We start from the raw sequence: 27,319 nt of genomic DNA, 5'->3' as shown, positions 1-27,319 counted from the left end.
AGTTTGCAGCTAAATATTTAATTTGGAGCTAAATACTTACTTTTCAAACTAAATATTTAATTTGCAACTAAATAAAATGGTAAATTTGATTTGTTGCACGGTGCTACCTGAAACCTTAATGTCGTTTTACATGAGCAGCAGCCATATTGGATGCTGAATTGTAAACCTGGGTTGGCTCGAAGACCTCCGACTTTTCCAGTCGGTATTCCGACTCTTTGTTTGTAATTATTTTCCAAGTACAAATGTAACTCATCATTAAACTAAAATAAGTCCCAGTTGGGGAAAAAGACCTTATTACTACATAGCATTAACATCAACAGAACAAGAGTTAACAGGAAACGCACCATTTGTGTTGTTATGACGCATCAAATTTAAAAGTTTCAATGACGGTTTTCACTGAAATGCTGCAGTCATGTTTGGGAACACGGGTTCCCTTTAATACTTTATCACTAAACAAACCTGACTTGATAAACACTCGTTTCTTTTTTTGTTGTTGTTTTGGTAGTGTAATTCAGAGCATTGGAGAGGTTGTAGCGACATTTTGTATGTAGGATTGAAGGATTTTTCGGAGAATGTTTCAGATGCAATTATTTTCTCTGTTTTGTTTTTCCATTTGCTGCCCTTTTCTTCCCCTAGAAACGTTTTTTACCCCTGGACTCACAGGAAAGACTGGCTGCGAAGAGGCAAAAACTTACAGACCAAAGGTTATACCAGTCTGCGGCAAAAGGACTCGCAAACACTAAAGGAGCACATGATAATGCAGCTGTGACCTTTGACCCCAGTCTCATCTCCGTTGCTGAACCTCAGCTGATCGGTGGCATTCCTGGTGACCCCTGTGGCCTAACTGTGGCCCACGATGGCGTTCCTTTCGACCACGGCCTGTCTGACGGACATATTTCTGAGAAAAAAGAGCAGGACGCCAACGTTAACAAGCTGAAAACGCCGCAGGGCGACTCTGGCTGCACTCAGCAGCAACTCCACAACAGCCAGCACAGAAAGAAGAAATCTAAAAAGCACAAAGAAAAGGAGCGGGAGAGGTTAAAAAGTGACAAAGGAGCCGAATGGCTGCAGTCGAGTCCCGATCTCAAGCAGAACCCAGAAAAACTTGACAGTAAGTCCTCTTTCTCTTCTTCTTGTTTTTTTTTTCTCCATATGTTTTTCTTTAGCTCATTTGCCTTATTTGTATTTTGCTTGCAAGCAGTATTCTTGTAATTTTGACTGAGCATTGTACCTGTTGCCACATTGTCACAGTCTGGCTTTTGGAGGGAACCCCAAAAAGATGAATTTTTTGTGCATACTGTGCATGTTTTACAAGCCTTTCACCTCATATTAAAGTCGAGCATGTGCTGAATTATTAACATATTGGCAGATTTGTATTCATTTAAACTACACTCAAATACTTGAAAATTATTCTCTTTTTGGAAGCACAATGGAGCCATCTACCAGATTTGTTTTAAAACAACCCTCCTTCAATTTGTACCTGCAAATGTGTAGGCCTACTTATTAGGCATGTTGCAATAAGTGATAATTAAATTAATTGCATGACAAATTAATATTTCTCATTTGCACGATTTTGTGTTTTTCTCTTTTCTCTCCATTTCTACCAAAGACTGAATGGCTAACGTCTTCAGTCTGGTGGATTGGTCTCAACCAGCCATTTTATATGAAGGACAGCTTTGTCTAGAGACTTAGTAATTTATTTTCAACATTTATAAATGTAGCCCAGTTGCAGGGTTAATTGTTCTTTAGAATTTAAAGCTTATTGAGATTTGAGAATGTGTTCTTACATGTTTATGCCATTATCATTACATTACTTAAAAATGGTCTCAAAACAATAATATTGTTTATCGCGACAACTTCTGGGACAATTTATCAAAATGTGTTATCGTGACAAGCCTACTACCTATTATGTTCTGTAATTTACATGATTTTTATTTATCTTTTTATTATTCTGGGATAGGGCACCGAAACTGGCTCCAATCCAGGGGCCCTTAATCTTCTAAATCCGGCCCTGGTCAGAGCTGTTGTTGCTGCACTTAACATATGAGTTTAACCACAAACACTGAAAACGGATGACCAGAGAGAGGGCTCTGAGGTTATCTGACAGCAGCATGGGCGGTGTGTTTCTGCTGTATTATCTCTTGAGCATGGCAGTGTTTGCTCCCCTGAGCCAGCCCCTCATGAGTCCTCGCTGTCTTCTGTGGCCGACTGACTCAGAAACAGCTCCAGCGGAGCGGGCGGTCCCCCGACACCCAGGAGCTTTTATCCCGTCTGCGCCGACCGAGACGTGCGGCACAAGCACCCTGACGCTCCGCGGTTCTCAGGGAAACCAAAACGCAGAGCTTAGCGTTCGGACGAAAGCCGAGCCTCGTGCCGATGATTGCACTGACTCAACTGCAGTTGATTGAATTTTCTTAATCTCGTGTGTTTGCTGCAGATCCTGACAACACAAGTGCTGCGGCCTCCGAGGAGAAGCCGGATTATATGCTGTGAGTGTAAAAAGGATGTAAAGTAACTGATCTGTGTGCCGTCTCTGCTGGTAAATGTTGTTTTCCGCTGACGTTAACTGGACAAAAAATAGATATTATTTAATAGAAGGTGTTTTTTTTGTGATGAGTCATAAGCTTATTGTGGAATTTTCAGGACTGTCTTGCTGCCACCTTGTGGCAAACTAATGCACTGCAGGAGAAGAAAAGCAGATCTGAGGAACAACTTTAGAAAACAGAAAAAAAATTTGACAGCTAAGGCTTTGTACACAGGTAGCCGGGTGTTTATAAAAGAAAAATCTGCATCATATTGTTAACAAAAGTAATATCACACACCCGCGATCAATTTCAGAAAAGTTTTCATCCACATAAACTCACACAAATATCTCTCTGAAGCTTGTTATAAACATGCCAAACACATAGGGGGCAGTGTAGTGCAAAACTATAACCTTTCAGCCAATCAGATTGCTTCACAACAGCCACAACTTCCTGTTAGAAATTAAACATGGTGCCAGAAAATTCATTTGTGTGGAGATATAAGAAGGTACTTTTAAATGACTTATTAGAATAAAAAGTTAATAAAACTCAAGACAATGTTCATTGGGAATTGTGTCGAAGCATAATGGCGCATTATTTGTCGCAACACTCTCTGTTTTCCCATGTTCATACACACGCAAACACAATTACAGAGTTTTCTGAGATCTCCAAGGTTTTATAGATAATTGTTTTTAGTGGTATAAAGCTGATATTTTGTGTGAATTTTAGGCCAAAAGGCAAAACAATTTATCAGTTTTCCCAAAATACCTGGCTGCTTGTGGACTAGGCCTAAGATTAAAATATAAACAAATTAACATTTATTCCTAATTTATTCCATGCTGCCATTTTCACCTCGCAGCTTCACTTCCTCACCAAGTGTGTGTCGGGTTTTGTGATGTCGTTGCAGGGCGTACAGCCCCATCTCAAGTTTGGAGCAGCGGCAGCGATATCAGGAGGATTTCTGCACAGAGTACGACGAGTACAAAGACCTTCACTCCCGGATTGCTGCCATAACTCACATGTTTGTTCAGCTGGGCTCCAAGATCAAGACTCTGTCTCCTGGCACACGGGAGCATAAGGTGCATATCTACTGCTTATCAGAAACAAGGCCAAACATCACATCTATCTATAGAAACAGATGTGATGTTTTGTACAATCTAAATCAACTGCAATAAATTGGCAATTCTTTTTTTTTGTTTGTTTGTTTAGACTATGGAAGACCAAATACTGGAAAAGTACAGCAAGTTTCGGAAGGTAACGGCTCTTAAGTGCTTAGGTTTATGTTGGATTTGTACATTTCTTGTTGCTCTACTTTTGTAAAATCTTTGTTTCTAGCAAATTTCTAAATGTTACATCTTAATAAGCTTTGAAAATGTACAACTTCTATCAAATTTCGTCACATTTCACCCATAAGCATCAGTAAGAAGGAAAGCTACAAGATGACAGACCAAGACGAATTATTTGCAATATTTGCCCTTATGTATGACGGTTAATGTGACTTTTGGTTTCTCACCAAAGCGATCATAGACCATAACTTGACATTCAGTACAGTTGAGGCAGCAGTGTAGTAGAAGTAGGAAATACTGCCACCTGCAGGTGGGAGTTAGCGCTCACTTAAAATCAATGTTTTTGACAGTTTTTGCTGAAAATTTGCAATAAACTTCACAATTACACAATAGAGTGAAATTGTGCGGCAAGATGTTGATTTTGCACAAATTTCCGCAACTGTAGAATTGCAAAACCATGAAGGGGACCGATTGATGCACTTTAAATACAAATGTGTGTTTTCTGTATAGATTTACCGAACTGTCCTGACTCGCTGTCTCCTTCCTCCACAGAAGTTTCCAGGTTACCGGGAGGAAAAGAAGCGCTGCGAGTATCTTCATGAAAAACTGTCGTACATCAAACAGCTCATCATCGACTATGATCTCTCCAAGCCCTCTTTATAGCATTCGTTTGCTTTTGTTTTTTGTTTCTTTTAAACCGTCAACTTTGCATACCCAACATGAGTGTCAAAACATTTATGCCAGTGACATAAACGGCTTTGAAAGGAGACTTCAGCTTCCTCCACACACTTTTGCTAAAGCCTCAGACGATTCTCCAGAGTTCTCATAATAAAACTGAGCGCAAAACCACTGGAAGGTATTTGGTTGGAATTTTTTCAATGTAGTTTTTGACCTTAACTTATTTACTTTGCTGAAATCATTCCCTTTATATTTTCTTGTACTGCTTCTGTTTTGTTTTTGTTTTTTGGGGGGCGGGGGGTTGTACTTTTCATTCCCCTAAACATAACTAGTTGTAGCGGAAGTCATGCTTTGAGAAATAACCTTGTCTGGGGTAAATGGGAGAAGCAGGCCACATGTGAGCGTAAATGAATCAACTTCATTCGTTGCTCACAGTTTTTAATGCGTTTTTTTTTTTTAGCTTTTGTCAAAACGGTGAGTCACGGTGTGCCGGACTTTATCACACTTTGTCACAACAGTGAACTTTGACATATTGTATTGGGACGACATGCCACAAAGCCATGCATAATTGTGAAACGGAAGGAAAAAAGATACATAGTGTATTTTTTTAACAAATACAGTGAAAACTCTTAATCTGAAGAGAAACATTCCCGCAGCATGATCCTGCCACTGTCATGTCTTAAGGTTCAGACTAATACTCAGTGTTAGTTCTCTTTGTTTTGTATTTAGTCTTTTAGTCTCTTTTGGACCAGACCTTCTTTGTGGCAAAGTCTGACCAGAAATTTTAACAAAGGCTTTTTTTCTGCCTATTAAGGCTATTTTATATTGCTGAACACTCGTTTTGTTATTACTATTCCACTTTGTCCTGCTTTAAACTTCCCTATGACATTCTCCATGACCTGGTCTTCATGATGCTGTTTGGTCACTACCTTTCTCTGACAAACCTTTGAGGCCTTCACTGAACAGCTAGAGGAGATTTTGTTTACTAGAAAAGTGACTTCTAGAGATGTTTGTTTGCACTGGAGTTTATTTAGGGAGGGCAGACCACGTTTGATCAGATTTTATTTCCTTAAAGACTATAAAATTATATGTTACGTTATGTTGCATTGCGTTACGTTATGGTGCGTTGCTTCTGTTTAAATCCCAGTGAAATACATTGAGGTTTGTGGTTGCAGTGTCACGAAATGGAAAATGGCTTCACGTTTGTAAAGCCAGACTCGTAGCCAAACTGGATTTATCTTTTTGAAGAGATTAAAATGACGACATGTCACTTTCTATTTTATTTAGATTCCCTTTGAAGAGAACAGAAAGGGCTTGGTCGATTCACTGTAACCAACATCCGTGTTGTCTCCAAAATGCACTTATGTTTAAAGTATTTATTAACTGCATTCCCCTGTCTCTGGAGCAGCTGATGGTAAATGGACCAAAATGCCTAAACTAGCACATCTGCTGAAGTATTTCAATCTAGAGAAGAAAAAAACCTTCAATTTTTTTCATTTTTTTTTTCTTTTGCATTGAACTACTGACATATTTATTTTTTAACCTATTTATCTCTGTCCTGTGACATTAGTCATGTGAGCTTTGAAATCAACGTGTTGATAGGCATGCAGTCAGGGAAAGATTGAAGAGCATCATCTCATTTACTCCTGTCCTCAGGTTTTCTTGCTTCTCTTGCCTTTTACAGATTGCGTATTGATTCCAGAATGATCCCTGCACAGCAGATTCATATGGCCTTGGGTTTTTTCCCCCCCCCCAAGACGGAATCCGTTTTGGCAGCAGTCGCTCACTATTCTTGCACTTTTTTAAACTGAGTGTCATCATGTCAGAGACAAAGAAGCCTTAATGTGAAACGTTTGGACGTCGAGGTTTTCAGACTGCCAATATGACGAAGAAGAAGAGGTCATTATACACACACGTATCAATCTGCCTTATTTTACTATCAACACTTTATTAGGGTTCATTAGGTACTAACAAAATAGTAATAGTAGTCAGTAGTTCATTCAGACATGAGAAACTACCGTCCTCATCTGTTTCATTTATATCCCCTCTGGTACTCAGGGGTCCTCATAAATAAAGTAGATATTTAAGTATTTATCATCAGGATCAATGTTATGTTTCATAAATCTGTTTTCATGATATATATATATATTTGTTTTTCTGAAGCATTAATGTAAAACCCCCATAATGATTTCCCCTCCCCCCCATTCTGGATAAGTGTTGATCATTTTCAGGGGACCAGTGTGTGCTGCACAGGTGCTGAAAGAAGAGCCTGTCTTGAGGAATCAGAGGAGAGACTTTGTGCATTTACCAATGTTTACCTTCTCTTGTTCTGGTATGAACATTTCAAAAATAAAATGTTTAAAAATTTAAAGTCCTAATTGCCGTAAGTCTTTTACTCGCCCTTTAAGTTTGATAAATGTGTTCGTCTTCTATCCGTCTTGAATAATGTCGGGGTTTCTATTGCTGAAACCGGAACTTCATCACAGGGTGCACACTCACACACACTTGCTAAATTTTAGAGTGACCAATTAATCAAACATGTCTGAATGTCTGGAGGTTGTAGCTACATCTGTGTGTGATTTTTGAACCATTTGAAGTGGGAATTTATTGCATTTTCAATACATTTTGCAAGAAACTTTGTCAGGCAGTTTCACCAGTTGTAATTGTAAAGTTATATATTTAAAAAATAATAAAATGTTGAATGACTTAAAAACTACTGCTCACATTTCCATTCACTGAGATTGAGCTACATTTCTGTTTCTGCTTGTGTGACCTTGGTAGACATAGCCTACCTCAAATGACCAAAAAAAAGTGGTTCTAGTATTGACATAAGGCTTGAATAAAACTAGATTTTTACATGTGAGACTGTTTTTAAAACCACGTATTACTATTATTCCACTTGGTAAATGCGCATTACGTGTCTAAATGATTAAACATTATTGAATAAGTGAAATTTTGTTGTTAGGAAAGAATTGAAAAAAGTAAATATGTATTTTTATTTTTTAAATTTTTTTTTACTGTGTTTATCAAATAAAAAAATTTTTTAGGTGACCCTTTTGGCCAAATGATCCGAATCTTAGAAACGAGCCGAAATTCCCATCTCTAAATTCAGCTCGAGAAATACACGTTACGTCTTTGCTCCAAATGGTAAACATTATCATCCGGGTGCTCAGCCTCGGTCATAAACCGGCACGTGACTTCTGCTTGTCCCGGGTTGTCATGACAACTGCCCAACGGCGCTATTCAGGGAACTCGTTTTAAAATGCTTCCAAAAACAAAGGTAAAACTCATAAAGACATTATATTATTTATATAATGACAGACAGCTTCATTATCTCCGGCCTTTAACCATTGCTATGATGTTCGAAGCCTGTCAAGTTGTCCAGTTTGATTTTTTATTTTTTTTTTAGGGTCAAAAGTAAATTAGCTTAATATGCGGTGTGTGTAAACCTACAATGCAAGAATAATTATTTTTATTATGTACTGAATGCTTAGGATATAGCGGAAATGCTAGGAGCTGGCAAAGAGGACGCCAAACCAGAGCCTGTACTGGTCCCTTTTCTAGAACTGACCGGTGTGGCGCAGGTACAGTACAGTATGAATCAACAATCAATATTATTGATTAAGATTGAAACCGTCCCTATAATCTGTATTACACAGCAAATCACGTAAAGATGTAATTTTTTTACTTTTGTTCTAATATCTGTATTAAAGATGCATTTAAAGCTCACAAATAGGACATGCTTTCTATTCTGTTAGACATAGTTAAGCAAGCCTTTCAATGCTTTCCAATTGTGCCTTTGCGTCAGCTTCCAGAGAACACCAACTGTCTGACGTGCACAGCAGACGGCAGATTTCTAGGCTTGGCTCACAATCAGGGCCTCTCTGTGTGGTGCGCTTCCTCTTTCACCCGGGTTGCGGAATGGCTTCAGTCACAGCTGGAATTGATCTTCATCCAGATGACCAGAATGGCTGAGATGACCTATCTGCTTGGGACCGTGGATGACATGGGTAGAATGCCTCAGACCTGCCACTAATCTAATGCTAAAATCTCCATTCCTCCTTATCAGTTATTGTACCTTGCAAAAAAAAAAAAAGTATCCACTCTTCTTAGTATTTTTCTATTTTCTGGCATTACTGACACATATTTCAATGCAATGCGATAAACAAACAGAAAGTTCAAATTCCAAAAGCGGAAAGTAAACAGAACCTGGGTTTTCAATGTTTTTTTTTACAGATAAGAGAGTTTATATCTGTGTTTAGTTCCTAGAAATAAAATCCCTTAAAATGCCTTATCTGGGTCTGTTTGTAAATCGCATTGAAGTTTGTGTTATAGTTTGACAAAATATGAAAAAACAACTATAATTTTGTAAGACACTGTAGCAGAGCATTTTTGTCAAATTAATATATTTCTCAAGGATTAACATGTACTGAGAAATATAACTATTTACTGATTTAAATAAGAATCTTAAAATGTTTTCTTTTATAGAAAACAGCCAGCTCTTTAAAAAAAACAGTCAATATCTATGCGTTCTATTCCCCAGGTGTTGCCAGAGTGTTTGGATTTCACTCAGACGATATTCATCTTCTCAGTATTATCAACATAATGGTGGGTATATTACTTCCAACTAGATATCACTTTGTTGTTTGCTAGCTTCTTTTAGGACATAGTTCCCTTATACTACGTAAGCAAAACCAAGTTAATAAGAATAAATCATTTGTCAAACAGGAAGATGTCACTGTAAGAAGCATTTTTTTGACATTTGACCTACATGAAGGTGGGCATTATGGAGCTGCATCAGTAAGCTGTAAGTAACTTCTTTCATAGCACGAACACATATGATTAGATCTTTACATTAAACTGCTGATTTCATACATCTTTGTAGGCAATGGTGTAGTGTGGCTAGAGGTCTATCAGTTTCCTGTAGAGCAATGGCTGAGAGAGCTAGAGATGGTGTCATCACAAAAAAAGGTAAAGACCAATGATCTGTTGGGACCTTGGCTATGTTAGGTATATTGCAAACTCTTTATACGTAGTACGTATGTAATTCTCCTTTGTCATGAGAAAAGCAACTATTAAACTTCTTAAAAAGTCTAATCTGGACACCTAGATCTAACCAATGCTCTTCTGACACTTTATCAATAAATTTACTCCGTATGTACAAGAGACAGAAGAAGTTCTTCAGTTCTTATTGATCACTGAGACAGCATTGGTGAAACGTTTAAAGGAAACAATATGTCTTAATCAACAGCGAGGCAGCAAAAACATCTGCATTGGTTTTAGTGGATGAGATCCTGTACGAGGTTCCACAGAGCTCTGTTGTCGAGATGTTTTCATCCAATGTTCTCCTCCTGGCCTAAACTGAGCAGCACTGCAAAATCTCTCACCATTTCTATGCAGATGACACACAACTTAATATTTCTGTCATGGTCGCAGTCCCTTAATGAGTGTGTGGGTCAGAATTTACTCCAGGTCAATGCAGAAAAGGCAAAAGTCACTCTAGAATAGCCTAAGGTCTAGGGCCAGGTATAGGGCCTGTATTTGAGCATCCTCCATTTTTTTGTTACTAAATCAGCCTTCTACTGTTTTAGAGACGTTGGTAGAATGGGCTCCACATGACTTATCGGTAAAAGAAGTCACACTTTTCAGACACTTTATCAAATCCTCAGGATGAAAATTTAACCGAAGGATTGGACATAAAATGGTCTCCATTTACACTGATGATGAAAATCTCTCCACCTACACTTCCAACGGGTAAAAAAAAAAATCTTTTAAATGTTTTTACTCATTAGAACTTGGATCCACATCTGTTCTTTTGGACTTTCACGATTTAAACACTAATTAAAGACTAATTAGTACATGTAAGCACATCTTACATGTTCTTTGCTGATTTGCAGGAAAGCCATTGGACTTTTTGACACACTGTTTGACTGTCGATATAATCAGAAGCAGCCGCCTTCACAAGGAACAACCCTCCTCCAGTTCAGATGCTGCAACAACAAAGAAGACACATGAAAGCCCGAGGTGCATATAGATCGAAGCTAATGCGATTAGAATCAGACTGCTACTCTCTTTTGTAAGGCTGGTTTAAATTTAAAACAAACACATTTTAAAGGCTGCTGCGCAAAAGCAGCTTTTTTATGCTTTTGTGTCATTTTTATCGGGCTGCAAGTCTTGAGACTCTAACGATCGTCCCTTTCTGCATTGTCTCTTCCACCAGTTGCACTCAGCACTTTCTCCTGCCTTGCCATGGGCCAACTGGGGACAGTACAGAAAACCCAGGTTTGGAATTCAAAGGGTATTTTGTTGCATTCTGTAATAGCTGAACACTGTGATTTATGCAAAACAAAAGAGAGACATTCACACGCATTCATCATTTTGTGCATGTCATGTCCTATCTGTTCTATTCTTTTTGGGTCTCTGTCAATTATTAGTCATTAACATCGGTGTTGGCCGTTGTTAGTGAATTTTGAACACATTATTGTTCCGATAAGTAAAATTGGGCTAATATTAATAATCGATTTAAGAATGCACAAGTTTTCATTTGCAACAGATTTTTTCGAAACTAAATAGCAAAAAATGAATAAACACAGGCAAGGTCAAATATCTACAAAACCACCCGGAATAAAATCTCACTAAATCTCCCATTGCAAGTTGCAAAGTAGCCAAGAAAAATATGTACAGGACCTGTATTTGAACATCCTCCATTTTTTTTTGTTGTTGTTGTTAAATCAACCTGCTATTATTTTTAGAATATTTGAATATTTGACTGCTCTCTCTAAGTTTATTTAAATTAGTTGGTTTATTAATGTGAACCAAGCTTTTAAGAAAAGTGACAACATTTTTGGATAGGGTTGACGGTGAAGCAACTTCAGACGATAACCTGTTTCATCCATGCTAGTTAGCATTCATGCTAACTGGCGTGACAGTTCTCTGCAACATGCTAAGGAAAATTTACCTTCAATTTAGTTGAAGTGCATGTATGTATGATTTTAGACCTTTTTATTGTTATTCTATCCTGGGGGGAAAAAAATCACATCTATTTACAAAAGCTAACCCCCAAAAAGTTCATGAATGCATCTGTTATTAAAACATCAAATTGAAGCGAACATATCCTTTTTCTCAGCGGGACTCCCTGTGGCTGTCGCTGTGTGGTGGAGCGGATCCACTAGTCTCCTTCAGTATTTGCTGCAAAAAACCCCAAAGAACAAATCAGGAAGAACATCTAATTATTTATGTATTTTTAAATATTCAGAATCAGTACGCCTTGTTGTAACAAACACTTTCTTTTTTGTTTGTTTATTTTTGAAGCAGATGTGACACCCATGCCAGAAATGCTGTGGCCAAATGCGAAGGAAATCCTCTGCTCGGCTGTCAGCAGATGTACTTACTTGATTGCTCTCGGGCTCGAGGATGCTATGGTGTGCATCTGGAACAGACAATCTGGTGAGCACAGCTTACAGAGAATCTCTAAGAATATGATTTATTCACCTGATATGCTGGAGAAAATTGTGGGTTATTTTTTAGGTACTCATTTTCAGGAGTAGCTGTTTTATTGGAAGTGAAGTTGCCACATTGGCACATTCATGGACATCCAGCCATCTATAGCTTTAGAGCTAAACTCAGACGTCTGTCATTTTGTTGACACGTGACAAATTTCTGTTCGTTAAATGTGCCATGATTTAAGCCCTATTTTTGAATTTCAGAAAAGCGTTTCATCCTGTCAGTCATCGAATTTTTGTATCGAGGTTGTTTAGTTTTTACGAAGGAAAATTAGAGCCATGCTAAGAAAAAATTAAAATAAGAAAATAACGAGAATTAAGTCATAAAATCGCAAGACTAAAGTCATAATGTTGGGAGAATAAATTGTATGAGTACAAAGCTCATACAAAGAGAATAAAGTCATAGTATTTTGAGAATAAAGTCATAATGTTACGACTTTATTCTTGTAATATTATGACTTTATTCTCAATATGCTATGACTTTATTCTTGTAATATTATGACTTTATTCTCAATATGCTATGACTTTATTCTCGTATTATTTAAACTTTATCATTCGAGTTTATTCTCATAATGTTATCACTATATTCTCATAATATTATGGCTATATTCTCTTAATTTTAGTTATTTTTTATTTTGTAGTTTAGCCCTAGTATTCCACCATAAGTTTTAACTGACTGACTTACTTGATTGCCTTTACAGTTAAAAAAAAAACCCTAATCCTATAACCCTAACCCTACCCTGGTTAATATTTTCTGAATGACTCAAGAGGTTTTGTTTCTTGGTCTGACAATTCACATTTTGTTATAGACTAGAGGGGGTAAATGTTTATGTTTATGTCTTTAGTAAGGATGGGGACTGTAGTTAGTAAAATATTTCATTCTTACTTTGTCTTTTCTTCCCATTAGGAGCCCCGGTCTCAATTGTTCTGGTGCCAGGAGAAACCAATGCCTTCTCCAGGATACAGTTTGTTGACAACTGGTCTGTTCCTGCTCAGGACTGTGTCACTGTGGGCACAGAACCGGTCAGAATGCTGACGTCGTGTAAAAACGGAGCAATTTACATGGTGACTGCAGGACTAGGCATGCGGTCCAGCTCCATCCAGCTCTTCCAAAGGTTACCTAAATGTTACATATTTAACATTTTCCTACAGAAACAAAATAAACGTGCTGTGTTGACACATTTACTTTCTATTTAATATCACAGACCAAAAGACAGCAGGGATCTCCCGACTGTTGCTATACCTGTGCCTTTCCTGCAGGCTGTGGTAGGAACATATAATCTGTTGGATGACAAAAATGCATCATTTTTCGACCAATATTATTCCGGACTGCTGATGTACTGCTTCTATTTTTCTTCCTCAAACTAGTCACTTATCATGCAAAGAAGTGGAAACATGTTCCTGACAGAAGCCATCAGCAGAGAAACCGTGTGCTACCTGACTCTTCCGACATCCCACCAAACCGCTTCACTCTACAATCCCGTTTACACGCTAAATGCCGAACAGCGAGCGCTGTTCATACGAGGTGATTAGTACGATCCTGCGTATTGCCTAAAAGTCATTCCTGTAGCTAAAGGCTTTCATTTGTCTCCCAGGTGACCAGGAAACCAGTGATTTGTTGGAGAGGCGAAACCAGAGTCAGCTCTTTGTCTTCTATTTCAGTCAGTCTGACATCACTAAGCCTCACATTGATTGTCCCAGACAGCCAACAGCACATCACCATGGTACCCTGGAGGAAATCTGCAACGTCTATCTTGAGCAAAGGTTAGGACTCCAGACAGTAGCCGATTTGTCGATTGCCACCGTTGATCTAAACGGAATCATTTTCAGCTGTTTTTCACAAGACTGACGTTTGTGACTTTACCACATTTCACATCGTCGCTGCTTGGTAATTGTGGTCCACTCTGTTTATATTTAAACACTTTGGAGTGTCTTCTTAAGACTGAAGTTCTTGTTTTTTGACTAGGCCACTCCTAAACCTTCATGTTTGCTGGTGTGGTTTGAATATTTGTCCTGCTGCACAACCAAAGTGGGTTTGAGCTTCACTTGACGGCTGGACGTTTCCATTCAGAATTTCCTGGTTGAAAGCAGAACTCCTGCTTCCATAAATTTATGGCAGATGTAATGGAATGAACACCTTCAAAAAAAAAAAGTTTGTCTCCACAGAATGTTTTCTCAAAAGTCATCAAGATGTTCTTGGCAAACATGAGAGGGACCTTTGGGTTCTTTCTTTTTTTGGTGGTTTTAACTTTAGGACTCTTCTATGCGTGCCATTTCTGCCCAGTCTGTCTTTCTTATTACAGAATCCTCATAAACACTGACTTTAGTGCGGAAAGTGAGGCTTGCATGCTGTCTGTCCTTACGAGTGAGACGTCGATGTACTTACAGAGTCGTTTCGGTCTGAAGGTTCACCCCTGCTCTCTGGTTTCTTTGTGGATCATGACTTTCCGTGTGATTTGACGGAATCCCAAGGCCTTAAAAATGACTTTATAACCCTCAACAAAGTCGTGTGTAGACTTTGATTCTCGTCTGCTCTTGATTTATTTTCATAGTGGGGAAAGATGTGTCGATTGTCTTTAGATCTTTTAGCCTACTTCATGTTGACAGGGGCTATTTAAGTCACTTTGAACAGGTCAATTTAACAAGGAGCTGATTTCTTCACATCGAGTCAAAATGGTTTGAATACATTTTAGCGAAGAAAGACAAAGTATTGGTCTAGTTTATCTTTGTCTGATTTTACAATCATTTGATGGTCTGAAACATTAAAGTGTGACAAAAAAAAAACCCAGAAGGACTCCGTAAAGGGGCAAACATTGCGTCACAACTCTCTACATACACATACACTGTATATACAAATGTTTACAGATTTTATTCCCAGAATGAATCGGAACAAACAGTATCACATATTTACGCTGTAACTGCTTTCTCCTGTTTTTCCACGCAGAGCGCAATCTGTGGATGACAGGAACAAAGCTCTTGAGCAAACATGGGGAAAGATGCAGAAAACCGCGTCGGCGTTGCAGCGCACACGTCGGAGCCGCAAACATCAGAAGAATGTCAACAAATGAGTCACTGATAGGACATAAAATATGATATTTTTGTTTCTTCAAAGCCACCTACTTTTGTTTGTCTGTTCTCAGCACTTGTTTCAACTCAGTAGCAGCACAGGAGCCAGCAGCCAGTCTGAATCAGACACAGTGGATGCGTTTCATTTGTAGCTGCTGACAGATTAGAATTTACAAAACGATGCTCGCTTTCATAAAACGTCTCTTTTAAGAATAATACGGCTGGAAAAAAAAAAAAAAAGGATTGCATTCCTGAAGCTTTGCTTCACGTTTAGTATCAGGGCTGGGCGATGCGGCTTAAAAATAAAAACAGATTATTTTTTTTTATTCATGCAAGATTCAATTTCTGATTTTGCTAGATGTTTCTTCTGTGCTCTCTTTTCTACAAAAGGAAATCACAAATGACAGGAAATATTGTCAAAAAGTGGCTTTTATTTCAGTCATCCTTTCTGCGAGTTGAATGACGGAGTGCTATGGCCAGGCTACGAGACTGCTTGTCTAATTTAAGAGAAGATAGCAGAATAATAATATTGCCAGAATAAAGATGCAATTTTACCAGAAAAACATCTTAAAATTACGAGAAAAAAGTCACTTAGTAAGAAACAGCCTCAGTACATTTTTTTGTTGATTTTTGTGGTGGAGTACTCACAAAATGGTCGGCTTTGTTATCCTAATATTGTAACTTTGTTCTGATAATATTAAGACTTTATTCTTGTATGATTTCGACTTTATTTTCTTATAACTACGACTATATTCCTGTAAACTTTATTCTCATTAAAAAAATACATTTTAGCTTGATCTTTATATTTTGTCGTAGAGTTGACCTGAATTCAAAGTCCAAATAAATAGAAGCTGCCAAGACAAGATGGCGCCGACACCACTTTGAACTACCGAAACCCAACGAGTGCATTGGTGGAAATAAAAAAAAAAAAAAAGTCCAGTCTTCAAAAAGCAAAAATTTGACTAACTGATCAAATTGATTTATCGCCCAGCTTTTCATCATGTTTCTCACAAGATGCTCTCGGGACTGGACTGCTGGACATCTCTGTCCTCTGCCAGAAAGCTGCTGCTTAGCGAGGGAGGCTCTGCTTTCCTGTGGCTGTCGCCGCAAAGCACCAGCTTTTCCTGACTGAGGCGCCTCAACTCTCTCCTCAGGGACAGTGAGAGGGCCGGAGACGTGAACGATCCGGTTAAGACGGTGGCGTTTTCCGCGTCGCCGGCGGAGGCGGCGTTGGGGTAGTACCTCCGGAGCCCCTTCCTGAAGTGGATGGTGAACAGGCCGTAGATTAGCGGGTCCAGGCAGGCGTTTACCAGCCCGAAGATGAACAGGATGTGGGTCAGCGAGTGGGACACCTTGTCCTCCAGGTGGTCGGGGAAGAACCAGTACCAGAGGCCCAGCAGGTAATACGGAGTCCAGCAGACGATGAAAGACGAGACGATGACGACGCTCATTTTTAACGTTCTCATCCGGGCCTTAGGGATGTTGTTTTTGGAGCACCTCAGACGTACTCCGCTGGTGGGCACTGGGGAGAGACGAGACTAGATATTTAGAACGAGACAGACAGGTTTACTGTGGTTTAAGATTTGTTGAACAAATAAAAATATGATTGTTTGTTCTGTGAGCAGGACATAAGGTTATTTCAAGATTGGTGAAGTGATGAAATGAGAGCTACAGGAAGCAGGTCACACTTTACTTTGTAGATGTAAACTAAGGTAATTTTATTTATGCAGCACATTTTCAGCAACAAACCAGTTCAAAGTTGAGCCCTCAAAGCTGCAAAGGGAATGTGTAACTTTTATAAACAATGTTTTTTTCCCCCCATATTTGTTATAACTGTCCATACACAATAATCGCCCAGTCATAAAACAGATAATCTGCAAAAAAAAAAGAAAAATTCGAGCTCCTCTTCCTTCTCCCAGTGCTCCCAGTACCAGCTAGAAACAACCAATCAGAGCCAGGAGGAGGGCGTTAGTGTTGTTAATCAGGCTCATGTACACCCCTCCTTGCTCTCCGCTGCTCTACATGAACAAAACCTCGTGAAACTGTTCATCTTACCCATCAAGTAAGTTAGAGAATAAAAACAGGTCATTTGTATCCAGTCCCTGTTTATTAGGATTGTGGTTGTTTGGGTTTTGATCATTTTCCTTGTTCATTTATGTTCTATATGTCATATTCAATTAATTTTTCTGTTCATTATTGGAAGAAAGATGTTGCCATTTTAGTTCATTTCTTTTGGTGCTCTGTTTTTAGTGCAATTAAATAGGTTTTCCTAAAGCTGCGTTAGTCACTTCCCCTCTGTTTGTAGCTCCTTTTGAGTTTTATGCTGCATTCCAGTTGGCTGGCATGTCATAACTCGGAGCTGTCAGACCCGAGGTCACGGCATTCTAGTCGATAAGTCAGAATTTCAGCACGGCGACGCCCATAATCGTTACTTGCAGTACTGCTCACGAAGATAATTCTAAGCTTTGCTTCCAGGCATTTCGCTCTCGTATATTCCGTAAAATAAACAAGTCTCCACCACGTTTCGCTACGACTGTTTATGCGAGGAGCGGCCAATTGTGCCTTACAAGTCGTAATTGGGATTAGTCGGAGTTGCTCCCTGACTTGGGAGGGCGTTCCAGTTGACCTTTCCGACTGGGAAGTGGATTGTAGCCTAAGTTCAGCTCCATCTGTGTTAACAGACCTCAGCTCCCTCAGTTTTCATTCTTACGTTCTTCCTCGGCTGCTCCACATCTCCTCAGATGAACTCATCTGTTTCATGCTAGACCCGTGTCAGCTCCCTTGCAGAAAGAGTCGTTGGTGCTATGTTTCTTTTTTTTTTGGAACGTAGCGAGGCGAACCGATTCACGCAAGTTCAGACTTACGGTTGTCCTTTTTCAGTCGTTTGGAGATCTCATGGAAGATCCTGGCGTAGCAGGTGATCATGATGACCAGCGGCAGCAGGAACAGGCAGGAAAAGGTGAACATGTTGTAGGCCGTCTCGTGCCAACGCGTGGCGAAGCTTCCCCGCGTGGTGCACTGGGTGAACTTCTCAGGATGGACGATGGTCACGTTGTGAAACAGGAAGATCTGAGGAGGAAAGCCATTTTAGTCCGTTGAAATGACCAGTCTGGCATTATATTTTTAAAAATTGTTTTCTAACTTCATAACTCACTGGTATGTTCACATGCTTCGCCTGGGCAAACAGGAGTGTGATCTGTCTCACCAAGAAGCTCAAAGGTGGTGTGGATTGACAGGAACTCTCATAACTGGTGTGTAAAATAGTTGCAGCTCGTACTGCAATCTGCTGCCAAGTCCAACACGGGTCATTGTCTTCTTAAATGATTTGTTTCTCTGTGACGGATCGTTTTCCTACTCCATCGCCCGTGACACACTTCGCTTTTTGTCTTTTTGTCTTCTTTTTGCAAGGCTAAATGGAAACGTGGTGCAACCCAAGGATTTATGCTAACAGTCACTGCTGTGAAATCTCCACTGCCAGGGTGAATCTGTGTGGGAAAAGTAGCAGGGTGCAACTTTCCTCTCTTTCTCATAGCATAACCTCACGGCAGTCTAACACCCCTTTGTTCCTCCCTCTGAACCATACCAGCCATAAAATTGGGAGAGGCCGTGGTTTGGTTTATTTACCTCATAAAAACTCAAGAATGAACATTTTACAGTATCCCGTAGATTTATTCATGCCTTTCATCTTTTTTTTTGACAACATAAGTTGATATATTTTATTGGGATTAAATGTGAGAGGTCTTTTTTTGTGTGTTTTTTTTGACAAGCAAACACTGAACAGCTCAGGGTGATTTCAGCCTCCCATGACTTAATACTGAATCCAACTTTCGCTGTGTTTTGATGTCTGTTTCTGTCCGATTTATACATCCAGAGACTGACATTTTTTGCCCAAATAGTTTAAACTCAGACAGATTTCCTGGTGAGTCTTTGAAAAACTATTTTTAAGTCTTGCCGGATTTTGGTCTGGGCTTTGACTGGGACATTCTAACACAGGAATATACTTTTCTAAACAGAACTAGTCAACAAGTTGACTAGAGCAGTTTGGGGGGATTTTTGGTCAATTTTTTATTTATTTATTTTTGTACTTTATCGCTTCTAAGCAATGAGATTTGGAACATTGTTTATGTATAACTCTGAAGATATCTTCAGAGAATATCACTACAAAATCAAACACAACGCTTGACTTTAAATGAGAAGTTTGTGCTGACATGCTGGCTAAAGATTTCTGCTTCTGTGACATCTGCTCAAAGGAAACTGTTCCAAGATCTTGTAGTTTATTCAGATAGAGATTTGTCGGTCCAGGTTGTGCTGACATGTCATTTCAAAAAGAAAAGATTCTCAACTTTCAAAAAGCCAAATATCTTCAGGGGTGTTTTTTGTCTTTTTTTCCTTTTTTGGCAGTCATGAGCTTTGATATTTCACATGCTAACTGGAGCATGATATGATGTTTCTGTGACTTTGGGGATCTTGTGTTCAGAGTGACATCATTTGACCTTAAGAGTGAACATCATAAGGAATCCAACTTCGCTAAGACTCGACAACTTCCATATCTGTTATTTTACTCCAGAATAATCCTTCTCATTCCTGCTCTACACTCTAGTATTTGTATTGTGAGCTAATCGGCAGTTTTTATATTTATTCTCCCATTAGTTTATTATAAAACTCTAAAATATATTATCGTCTATATCTTTAATGCCTTCTCTAGTGCTTTCACTTTCTTGATGCCTAAAATAATTGAACTGAAACTGATTTGTGTTGCCTTGAAAAGAGCAGTTTTTTTCATTTAGATTTTATGCGCCAGAACAACACAAAGTTGCGCACAACTTCAGCGTGGTGAAATGGTGACGTGTTTTTGGAGCTTTTTTTCAAATAACGATCTGAAAGGTGTGGCATGCATTTGTATTCAGCTCATTTAAATATGGAGCCTGATACCAAACTACGTGACGGGTTTAACTCATGTCCCATACGGATATGGCCTTTGTGGAAGAGCGTCGAAAAGAAAGGATGTGCCCATCTCGTTTACAAACTTCACGCCACGCTTTTCCGATTTTAGTTGCAACCTTTGAAAACTGGTTCCCTTTTGCTGCATGCTACTTTGTGTTGTTCTGTTATATAAAATCTCTGTTGAAGTTCTGTAAAATTTATTGAGGTTTGCGCAAAAAAAAAAAAGAAAAAAAGAAGCTTTTTCAACAGTTGGTTTGGTAGTTTGAAGGTGGTTAAAGATTAGCTCAAATGGAAATCATTAAATCACATGCACATAGGCCTGAAATGATTAATTATTGAAATAATTTTCAACTAATTTAGATTAATCGTTAGCTACACTATGAAGATTCAAAGAAAGACGTTTGCTGAAAGAACAACACACTCAAATCAGTCATTAGGCCAAAACTGTATAAAACATACAGTATGTACGTTTGCATTTAATATTTAAAATGTTGTCTGTAAATATTTTTTACCCAGAACTCCTCAAGTAGACCTGTTGTGTTGTTATCTTGTTCAAATTCTATAAAATACAAAATCTCCTGTAAAGCACATTTTGCTCTCCAGTTATTAATTGCAAAATGCAAAAATGAATCTACAAATGATCAGAAGCGTACACTAAAGGAATGCTATGTTATTGCATTTTTTTTAAAGATGCTGGACTATTTGTTTATTTGCATCTTTAATGTATTTCTAATATTTTACATTTTAAAAAAGCCTTAAGTGGTTGAAAGAAAAATCTGCAGAATGGGCCAATTTTTCCTTCATTCAATTAATCAATTAATCAACTGAGTAATCGGTTACTAAAATAATCAATAGTTCCAGCCCTGCATGCAGCATAGGCACATTTGGCTTTCTGAGAGCGAAGTAACTAAACGGTACGTCTAGAAATATAGGAGCGCCGACATCAGACCTGACCTTTCGGTCATGTTGCCTTCCAAGCACGACTGACCTTACCTGAGGGATCGAAAGCGCCACACTCACACCCCACGCCACCGCCAGCATGATCCTGTTCCTCATCCGGGCCTTGTTGATCGCCAGAGGGTTGAGGATGGCGCTCTGCCTGTCCAGGCTGATCACCACGGTGACGAAAGCGCAGGAGTACATGGCCAGCAGCTTCAGAAACATCAGCAGTCTGCACGCAAAGTCCCCCGCGAGCCACTGGACGGTGATGTTCCACGCCGCGTCCACGGGCATCACCACGAAGGTCACCAGCAGATCGGCCACGGTCAGGTTGACGATCAGCACCCTGACGTGGGATTTCCGCTTCCCGTCCCTGTGCGCCGCCCACAGCACGGCCAGGTTGCAGAAGGCCGACGCGCCGCACAGGACGAACGTGATGATGACTCTTACTTTGGCCGCTGTGGTGAAGGTGGGGAGCTGCGGGACGTCTGCCGCGGCTGTCAGGTTGGAGGCGGCCAAAGAGCAGTTGGAGGTGACGTTGACGTGGGGGTCCGCCGCCGGGTCACGCATGGTCACTGCGGACTCACACGGAATGGCGTTCATTTCCTGCGCGTTTGGGAGGAGGAAGCATTTTGCCCGTTGTCTGAAACGAGAAGGATGAAAAAAGAGGGATTCAGCACAGGTGGCAATGGAAGAGCAGGAAGTGGCCACCGCTTGTCCACACAAAGCTACAAACATGCCATGAGGATATCACCATGGAAACAGAGCTTAGCTTCTAAATAGAATTATTACTGAAACGATTAATCGTGATTATTAATCACGATTAATAGGGATTAATTGTGATTAACAGATTATCAAAATAATCGCCAACTAATGTAGTCATTGACTGACCGCAGCCTCTTCACCGTGTGACGGTTGTTGCCAGCAGCTTAGCCGTGGTTGTCAGGGGAAGGGCTAACGCGCCGCTTTGTTGGAACAGATGGACGTTTGTGCTTTAATCACAAACCTGCTCTTACATGAGTGAACAACTTAGATACGCGTCACGCCAATTTTGTTGAGCATGTGAAATTTTAAAAAGCCGATTGGAATGGATCAAAAATTATTTCAATAACTTTATTAAATGGAAAAATAAGCGAGATAAAAAATAATTTTCCACACAGACATGTTTATAAAACTGAAATGTGCAACATGGAGAAAAACCTAATCAGGTGGGGACGCGCACTCCAAGAGGTTTTATGTAATTGCTTTATTGATCTGAGTACACATGCATGCCACACTGTCTAGATTTTATTTTGTCATCAAGCGTTTTGAGAACGATGTTTCGTTTTCCTTCAGCTCCAAAATCACATATTACTTTGTGTTGACGAGTTGCATAAATTTGTTCTAAATAATACTGTGAGCTTAATGGCTCTTAGAGAACAGGTGACATTCAGCATCTGCGTATTTTTCTGCATAAAATCGAGAACTTGTATCATGAAATCATTTTTTTTTAAATTCCATAAACAAAAAAAAAAAAGAAGAAAAAACTACATCAGATATTTCAAAGCCGGGCTAATGCTAACTCATTTCTGCCTCTGGTGATTTTTAAACAACTGGGCTGCTTTATTTTGAACAGTAACATTATCCCACTCTGGATTACTACATGTAGACGTACAAACATATCACTGCAGCCAGACTCTAATATCTACATGGATGCAGACATACGGTTCAGACTACATGTGTAACATTTAATGTCCTGAAGATATTTTCTTTCCACTTCTGTACTCCCACACCCAATTACCGACCGCTGACTCTCTCCACAGATGGCATTTTATTGCTCATCCGCCAGGAAATTCCTGACAGAGGAAACACTTCTGTCGATCATTTTTAGCATTTCTAGTCTTGAAGCAAATGAGAAGAGAGACAAAAATGCTTATGGCACAGAATGCAATTTTGTAATCTATCCTAAACAGAAATAAAATATCAAAAAGGGGAAATAAAACTTAAGCTTACCGTGGACGGAGGCTGTGAGGAACGGGAATGTTTGGAAATCTGTGAGGAAGGACATGCTAACAACCGCAGCGGGTCACTGTGAGCTCCTCTGCAGCTTCTGCTGCACCTTTATCTGAACATCCATCCATCATCAGAGCTGCTTCACCTACGGAGGAGTGGTCTTAACGCCAGCTCCTCACATTAACTCTCTCTCTCTTTCTCTCTCTCTCTCTCTTGTACTGGTGGATAAATCCTTTTATACTGAATGGGGAGCAACAAATGTAGCTGGTTTAAAAGGAAAGCAATAGAGGTTATTGTCTTAACTTGTCATTTTTTTCCCCCTGCGGGTTTCACTGTTAATCATTACAGCAGCTTTAAATATATATTCTTTTGCAGCCATTAGGACTTTTAAGTCAATAATATCACTTCCTCCTAACTTTCCTTTTGAAAATATCACAGAAAATATGTCGGACCCCCTCCAGAGATTGTATATCACATATTTAAGTGATGGCTGACTTCCAAAACTGATCTTGCTTTTTTACATATTCCACCTGAAAAGTTTTTTTTCCCCCTCAAACATAAATACAGGTTTTTGTGATTCACTTCTTTCAGAAAAAAGGAAATCAGAGTGGTTGTCACACGGTTTTCATCCCTCTGGAAATTTAAGCGAGGCGACTTCATTTTCAAAAACACGCACCAGCATGAATATCTTGTCAAGTTTTATTTTTTTGCTTTTTGTTCCCAGTCTGTGGCAGGAAACACACTTCCGTTCAACCAAGTGTTCAATGATATCTCATAAACATGTCTGAGCAAAGCTTAATTACTGCAGTCTGTTTCCATGGTGACATCCTCGTTTAGTTCAAGGAGATGTGACAGAGATGAATTAAATCCACGTTCCTTTTTATCCCAAACACATTTCTTGTCTCCACTCTGTTCGGTCTGAGGAACGTCAGCCGTCCGAGGGCCACGGCGGAGTCTGTTAGCACTTTATTCAGAGGATGCTGTTATTCAGGGTTGTGCTCTTGTTGTTTTTCTAATGTCACACATTTTCATTCCTTTATGCTTTGGTTTGATAAATCAACAAAAACGACCAATGTCATGTTAAAAGTGTTTTGTTTTTTTTTCCGTTTCAGTAAGTACAACTCTTCTTCACCTGACACAAACTGGACTCTAGCAAGCAGACATAAGCATTTCTCATCTTTGCATCTGCAAATTGGACCCAAAAGTGAACCAAGTCCATAATTCTTTTCCTGATATCTTAGTTGATTTTTTTTTTCTTATTGCTATTATTATTTTACAAGAAAGCAGTGTGGTCCGAAAAACGGATGACTAAAATAAACTCTGTGAATTACCTTCAAAGCTTAAAAAGCTATAATATTAATATCTGGACATCATTTTTTGACTTTGAGTAAAGTCGTGTGAAACTCTATATTTACTCAAGCATTTAGCAAATAGAAGTAATATTTATTTAAATAATTTGCTACACTTCAGCCATTTATTGCATGCAGTTTTCCAGTTGCATGTAACTTTACATTGTAGGCTATATAAGAAAGCAACATGTAGACCCATTTTTGACATTATTCAGTGTAATGAAAAATTTAACAGTTTTTTCTTGCTTCTTAGTGTCTTATTACAGCTTGCTCCTGTGCTTTTATCTACTCTTCTTAGCTCGTCGTCTGTATGCTGTCAGTAGTTCAGAATTTTCACAAAAATAATCATCTTTAGTTGTTATTTGATCCAGCCATATTTTCTTGTACCGGTTTCATACTATCGGAGGGAAGATTTGTCCAAGGGGCTGACTAGCGATGAAGAATTATTTAATGAACTTACACCTGGCGCCCGGCAGGTGGCAGTGCTTGCGGCGACACACTGGCAATTGTAGCTACCAAAAGATAAAGTCGTTGTTTCCCTTGAGAGCAATAACTCGTAAACTTGTATCCCGTCGTTACTATTTAAGAGGTTGGTTTTATTTTTAGATAAATCACGGATAAAACGTTCTCAACATTTTACACCAACTCGTTTTATTTTTGTACTTTTATGTTCATCGTTCACATTAAAACGCCTTTAAAATAAATACACTTGTAAACCTGCCAATGTTAATCGCTGGAGTGGAGATCTTTTCCCCTTTAGATTGCGGTTTTATATTTGGTTTACTCATTTCTTTGGTAATGAACTTGCTGACATTAGCTAAATTAATGCGTTTAATTTAATTACGCTCAGTACATAAAAACACTGACTATGACAGCGCAGTAAAATCAAATTCTAGACTGTTAATTTAAGAAAAGGAACAATAAATCACCAGATTTTTTTTAAAAACAGCATCGTTAAATCATTTGCAGATTATTAGTCTCTTTGAAAGAGCTGTGGGAACAATATTCGGTCTCGTTTTCCTTCTCCCGTCCTTTCCGGCAGGATCTGTTGAGAGATGGATTTGTTTTTGATTAAATGATGGCCAAATCTCAGCCAGGAAGGAAAAGAACACGCTGACCCAAACAGGATATTCTGTTTGCCATTTTCTTCCGGCTTCATTCATCCAGTAAACCATGAATGAAACACAATACTCTACAGCACACTCAGGCTTTTAAAAAGCAAACAAACTTTAGTACCTTAACAATTTGTTGCCCTCTTTACCAACAGGACGGAACTTTAGTTTTCTGCTATGACATTCGATAAGTTCATGGAGCGTAATTTTTAAAAAAATATATTTATTTGCAAATTACCAACCACCATAGGGTATACATCATGGAAAGTGAAAAAGAATAGAATAAAATTTGAAAATGGGAGATTGTGAAAAAATGTAATGGTTTTGAAGTTTTATAGAGATTCATTACACAGGGAGTGAACCCTTTTAAGCTTTCAATACTTGTTATTTTGATTATAGCAAACCTGTATTATCTGCATCTTCGCTACATATATTAAAAAATGTTAAAATGATACGTCTCAGAAAATTAGAGCATTCTGAAAAAGTTATTCATGGAAAGTTGAGTGGAAGGAAAACAGCAGCCTTGAGAGGAGATTGTAGAGCAAAAAAATCCCTTGGAGAATTTGGGGGAACTTCTCCGGAAATGGACTGAGGCTGGAGTCGGAGCGTCAAGAGCCACTAAAGCCAGACGGGTCCGACACATGGGCTGCAAAAGTCGTGTTCCTTGTGTCGAGCAACAGCTGAACCACGGATAAAGTCAGAGGCGGTTCCATCCGGTTCTTTTTCTCCTTGGCTAAGGAGTAAAAGAAACTGGTCTGTTGCCTAGTGGTCCAAAGTTATTAGATGAAGGTAAAGTTTGCATTTCATTTGTTGAATCCTTGTTGCTTGAAGTAAAGTCAGAGGTTTTCAGCCAGTGATGGTTTGGGGTGTCGACCCACCATGTCGAGTATTCATAGACATGAACATAGGTCTCAGAAGGCGGACATTTCTGCTTAAAACATCTTGTTTACTGATTGTATGAAACATTCTAACTTCCGAACACTAAACTTCCTTTCTTTTTTTATTATTTCTTGTTATTTGTAAGTCATAATCAACATCACAAGAAGCAATGGATTGAAATATTTCCCTCTAATTAAAACCTATTTAAAAACTACTTTAAAAACTACTGAACGTTTTTTTTATTTGATACTCAGATTTCCGACCTGCGCTTGTGTGAGTTCGAGCTGTGGGCATAAAAATAGTTTGGTTTCCACAGCGACGCTCCTGCGGATCTGCACTGAAGACGGTTTTTGCCTGCATGAGCACCAACGCTGTTTGTTATTTTCTCCGCATTCTGAGCTTTCCACGGAAATGCAGTCAGGTGAAGCCGGTGAATCCGACATATCGGGTTTACCAGCACCTGTTCCCGTTTGAGACGGGCGAGCAGCCTGGCTTTTAACTAATTAGCGAGGAGCGTTTTAACGGGTCACCGTTCACAGCAGGAGCACTTCCCTCTGATCTCCGTCCGGTTACAGGACCATTTGGATCAGTTAAAACGTAACGCAAATTCCTTGGTAAAAAATTAAGAAAATAAATATATAATTAATGAGAAAAGATTTGAAAAAAAGAAAGAAAAACACCATCCCACCATGGATTTTATCTGTACTTTTGTTGAACCAGACAATATGGTTGGGAGATTTTACAAAGTCAATGTGAAATCAAATTAGTGGTGCAAAAACCCGGAAGAGACGGATAGAGAGATTCAAATACAGCATCTGCTGACCAAAACAAGGAAGTTTTAAGTTTTTAAATGTAAGAGAAATTACAACATTTCACTTACAAGCAAAAAAAAAAAAAAATCTGATAAGTGTGGCGTGTATTTGTTTTCGGCCCTCCTTTACTCTGAAATCCCCCAAAACTGCCTTTAGATGTTTCCTGATTAGTAAATAGGATCCACCCGGGTGTAATGGAATCTGATTATAAATCCCGATGTTCTGCGAAGGCCTCCGA

At 39.1% G+C, this 27,319-nt stretch overlaps 3 protein-coding genes across 3 annotated transcripts in view; 2 read left to right on the top strand and 1 right to left on the bottom strand.

The window, feature by feature from the left end:
• The window catches only part of LOC116718504 (RNA polymerase II elongation factor ELL2-like), a 32,015-nt gene extending 25,155 nt beyond the window's left edge, over positions 1-6,860 (top strand). Inside the window, exons 8-12 of the mRNA XM_032560496.1 lie at positions 637-1,111; positions 2,438-2,489; positions 3,430-3,601; positions 3,732-3,776; positions 4,361-6,860. Of these exons, the coding sequence (XP_032416387.1) occupies positions 637-1,111; positions 2,438-2,489; positions 3,430-3,601; positions 3,732-3,776; positions 4,361-4,471 (855 nt within the window). The 3' untranslated portion in view covers positions 4,472-6,860. The remainder of the gene's footprint in view (positions 1-636; positions 1,112-2,437; positions 2,490-3,429; positions 3,602-3,731; positions 3,777-4,360) is intronic.
• An 801-nt stretch (positions 6,861-7,661) lies between these two features.
• On the top strand, positions 7,662-27,168 carry wdr93 (WD repeat domain 93). Its single transcript, XM_032560887.1, is given in 20 exon segments — positions 7,662-7,766; positions 7,981-8,070; positions 8,295-8,496; positions 9,030-9,094; positions 9,215-9,293; positions 9,372-9,457; positions 10,156-10,240; positions 10,384-10,510; positions 10,707-10,768; positions 11,613-11,723; positions 11,798-11,932; positions 12,896-13,103; positions 13,194-13,254; positions 13,357-13,513; positions 13,651-13,752; positions 14,933-15,068; positions 16,209-16,289; positions 16,419-16,454; positions 21,037-21,469; positions 26,174-27,168. Coding segments are annotated over 20 exon segments (2,427 nt in total). The 5' UTR covers positions 7,662-7,748; the 3' UTR covers positions 26,327-27,168.
• Positions 15,744-23,059, bottom strand: LOC116718505 (gonadotropin-releasing hormone II receptor-like). The gene is made up of 4 exons (XM_032560497.1): positions 22,930-23,059; positions 20,992-21,580; positions 17,919-18,123; positions 15,744-16,576 (listed from the first exon to the last, which is right to left on the bottom strand). Exons 2-4 carry the CDS (start codon positions 21,538-21,540, stop codon positions 16,062-16,064), a joined length of 1,269 nt encoding a protein of 422 aa, XP_032416388.1. The 5' UTR covers positions 21,541-21,580; positions 22,930-23,059; the 3' UTR covers positions 15,744-16,061.
• Positions 27,169-27,319: the final 151 nt, after the last annotated feature.

The sequence above is a fragment of the Xiphophorus hellerii genome, chromosome 4 (assembly GCF_003331165.1).
Source record: "Xiphophorus hellerii strain 12219 chromosome 4, Xiphophorus_hellerii-4.1, whole genome shotgun sequence".
NCBI classification, from domain to species: Eukaryota; Metazoa; Chordata; class Actinopteri; order Cyprinodontiformes; family Poeciliidae; genus Xiphophorus; species Xiphophorus hellerii.
The sequence above is the reverse complement of the archived record's forward strand: the minus strand, read 5'-3'. Positions and strand labels throughout refer to the sequence as shown.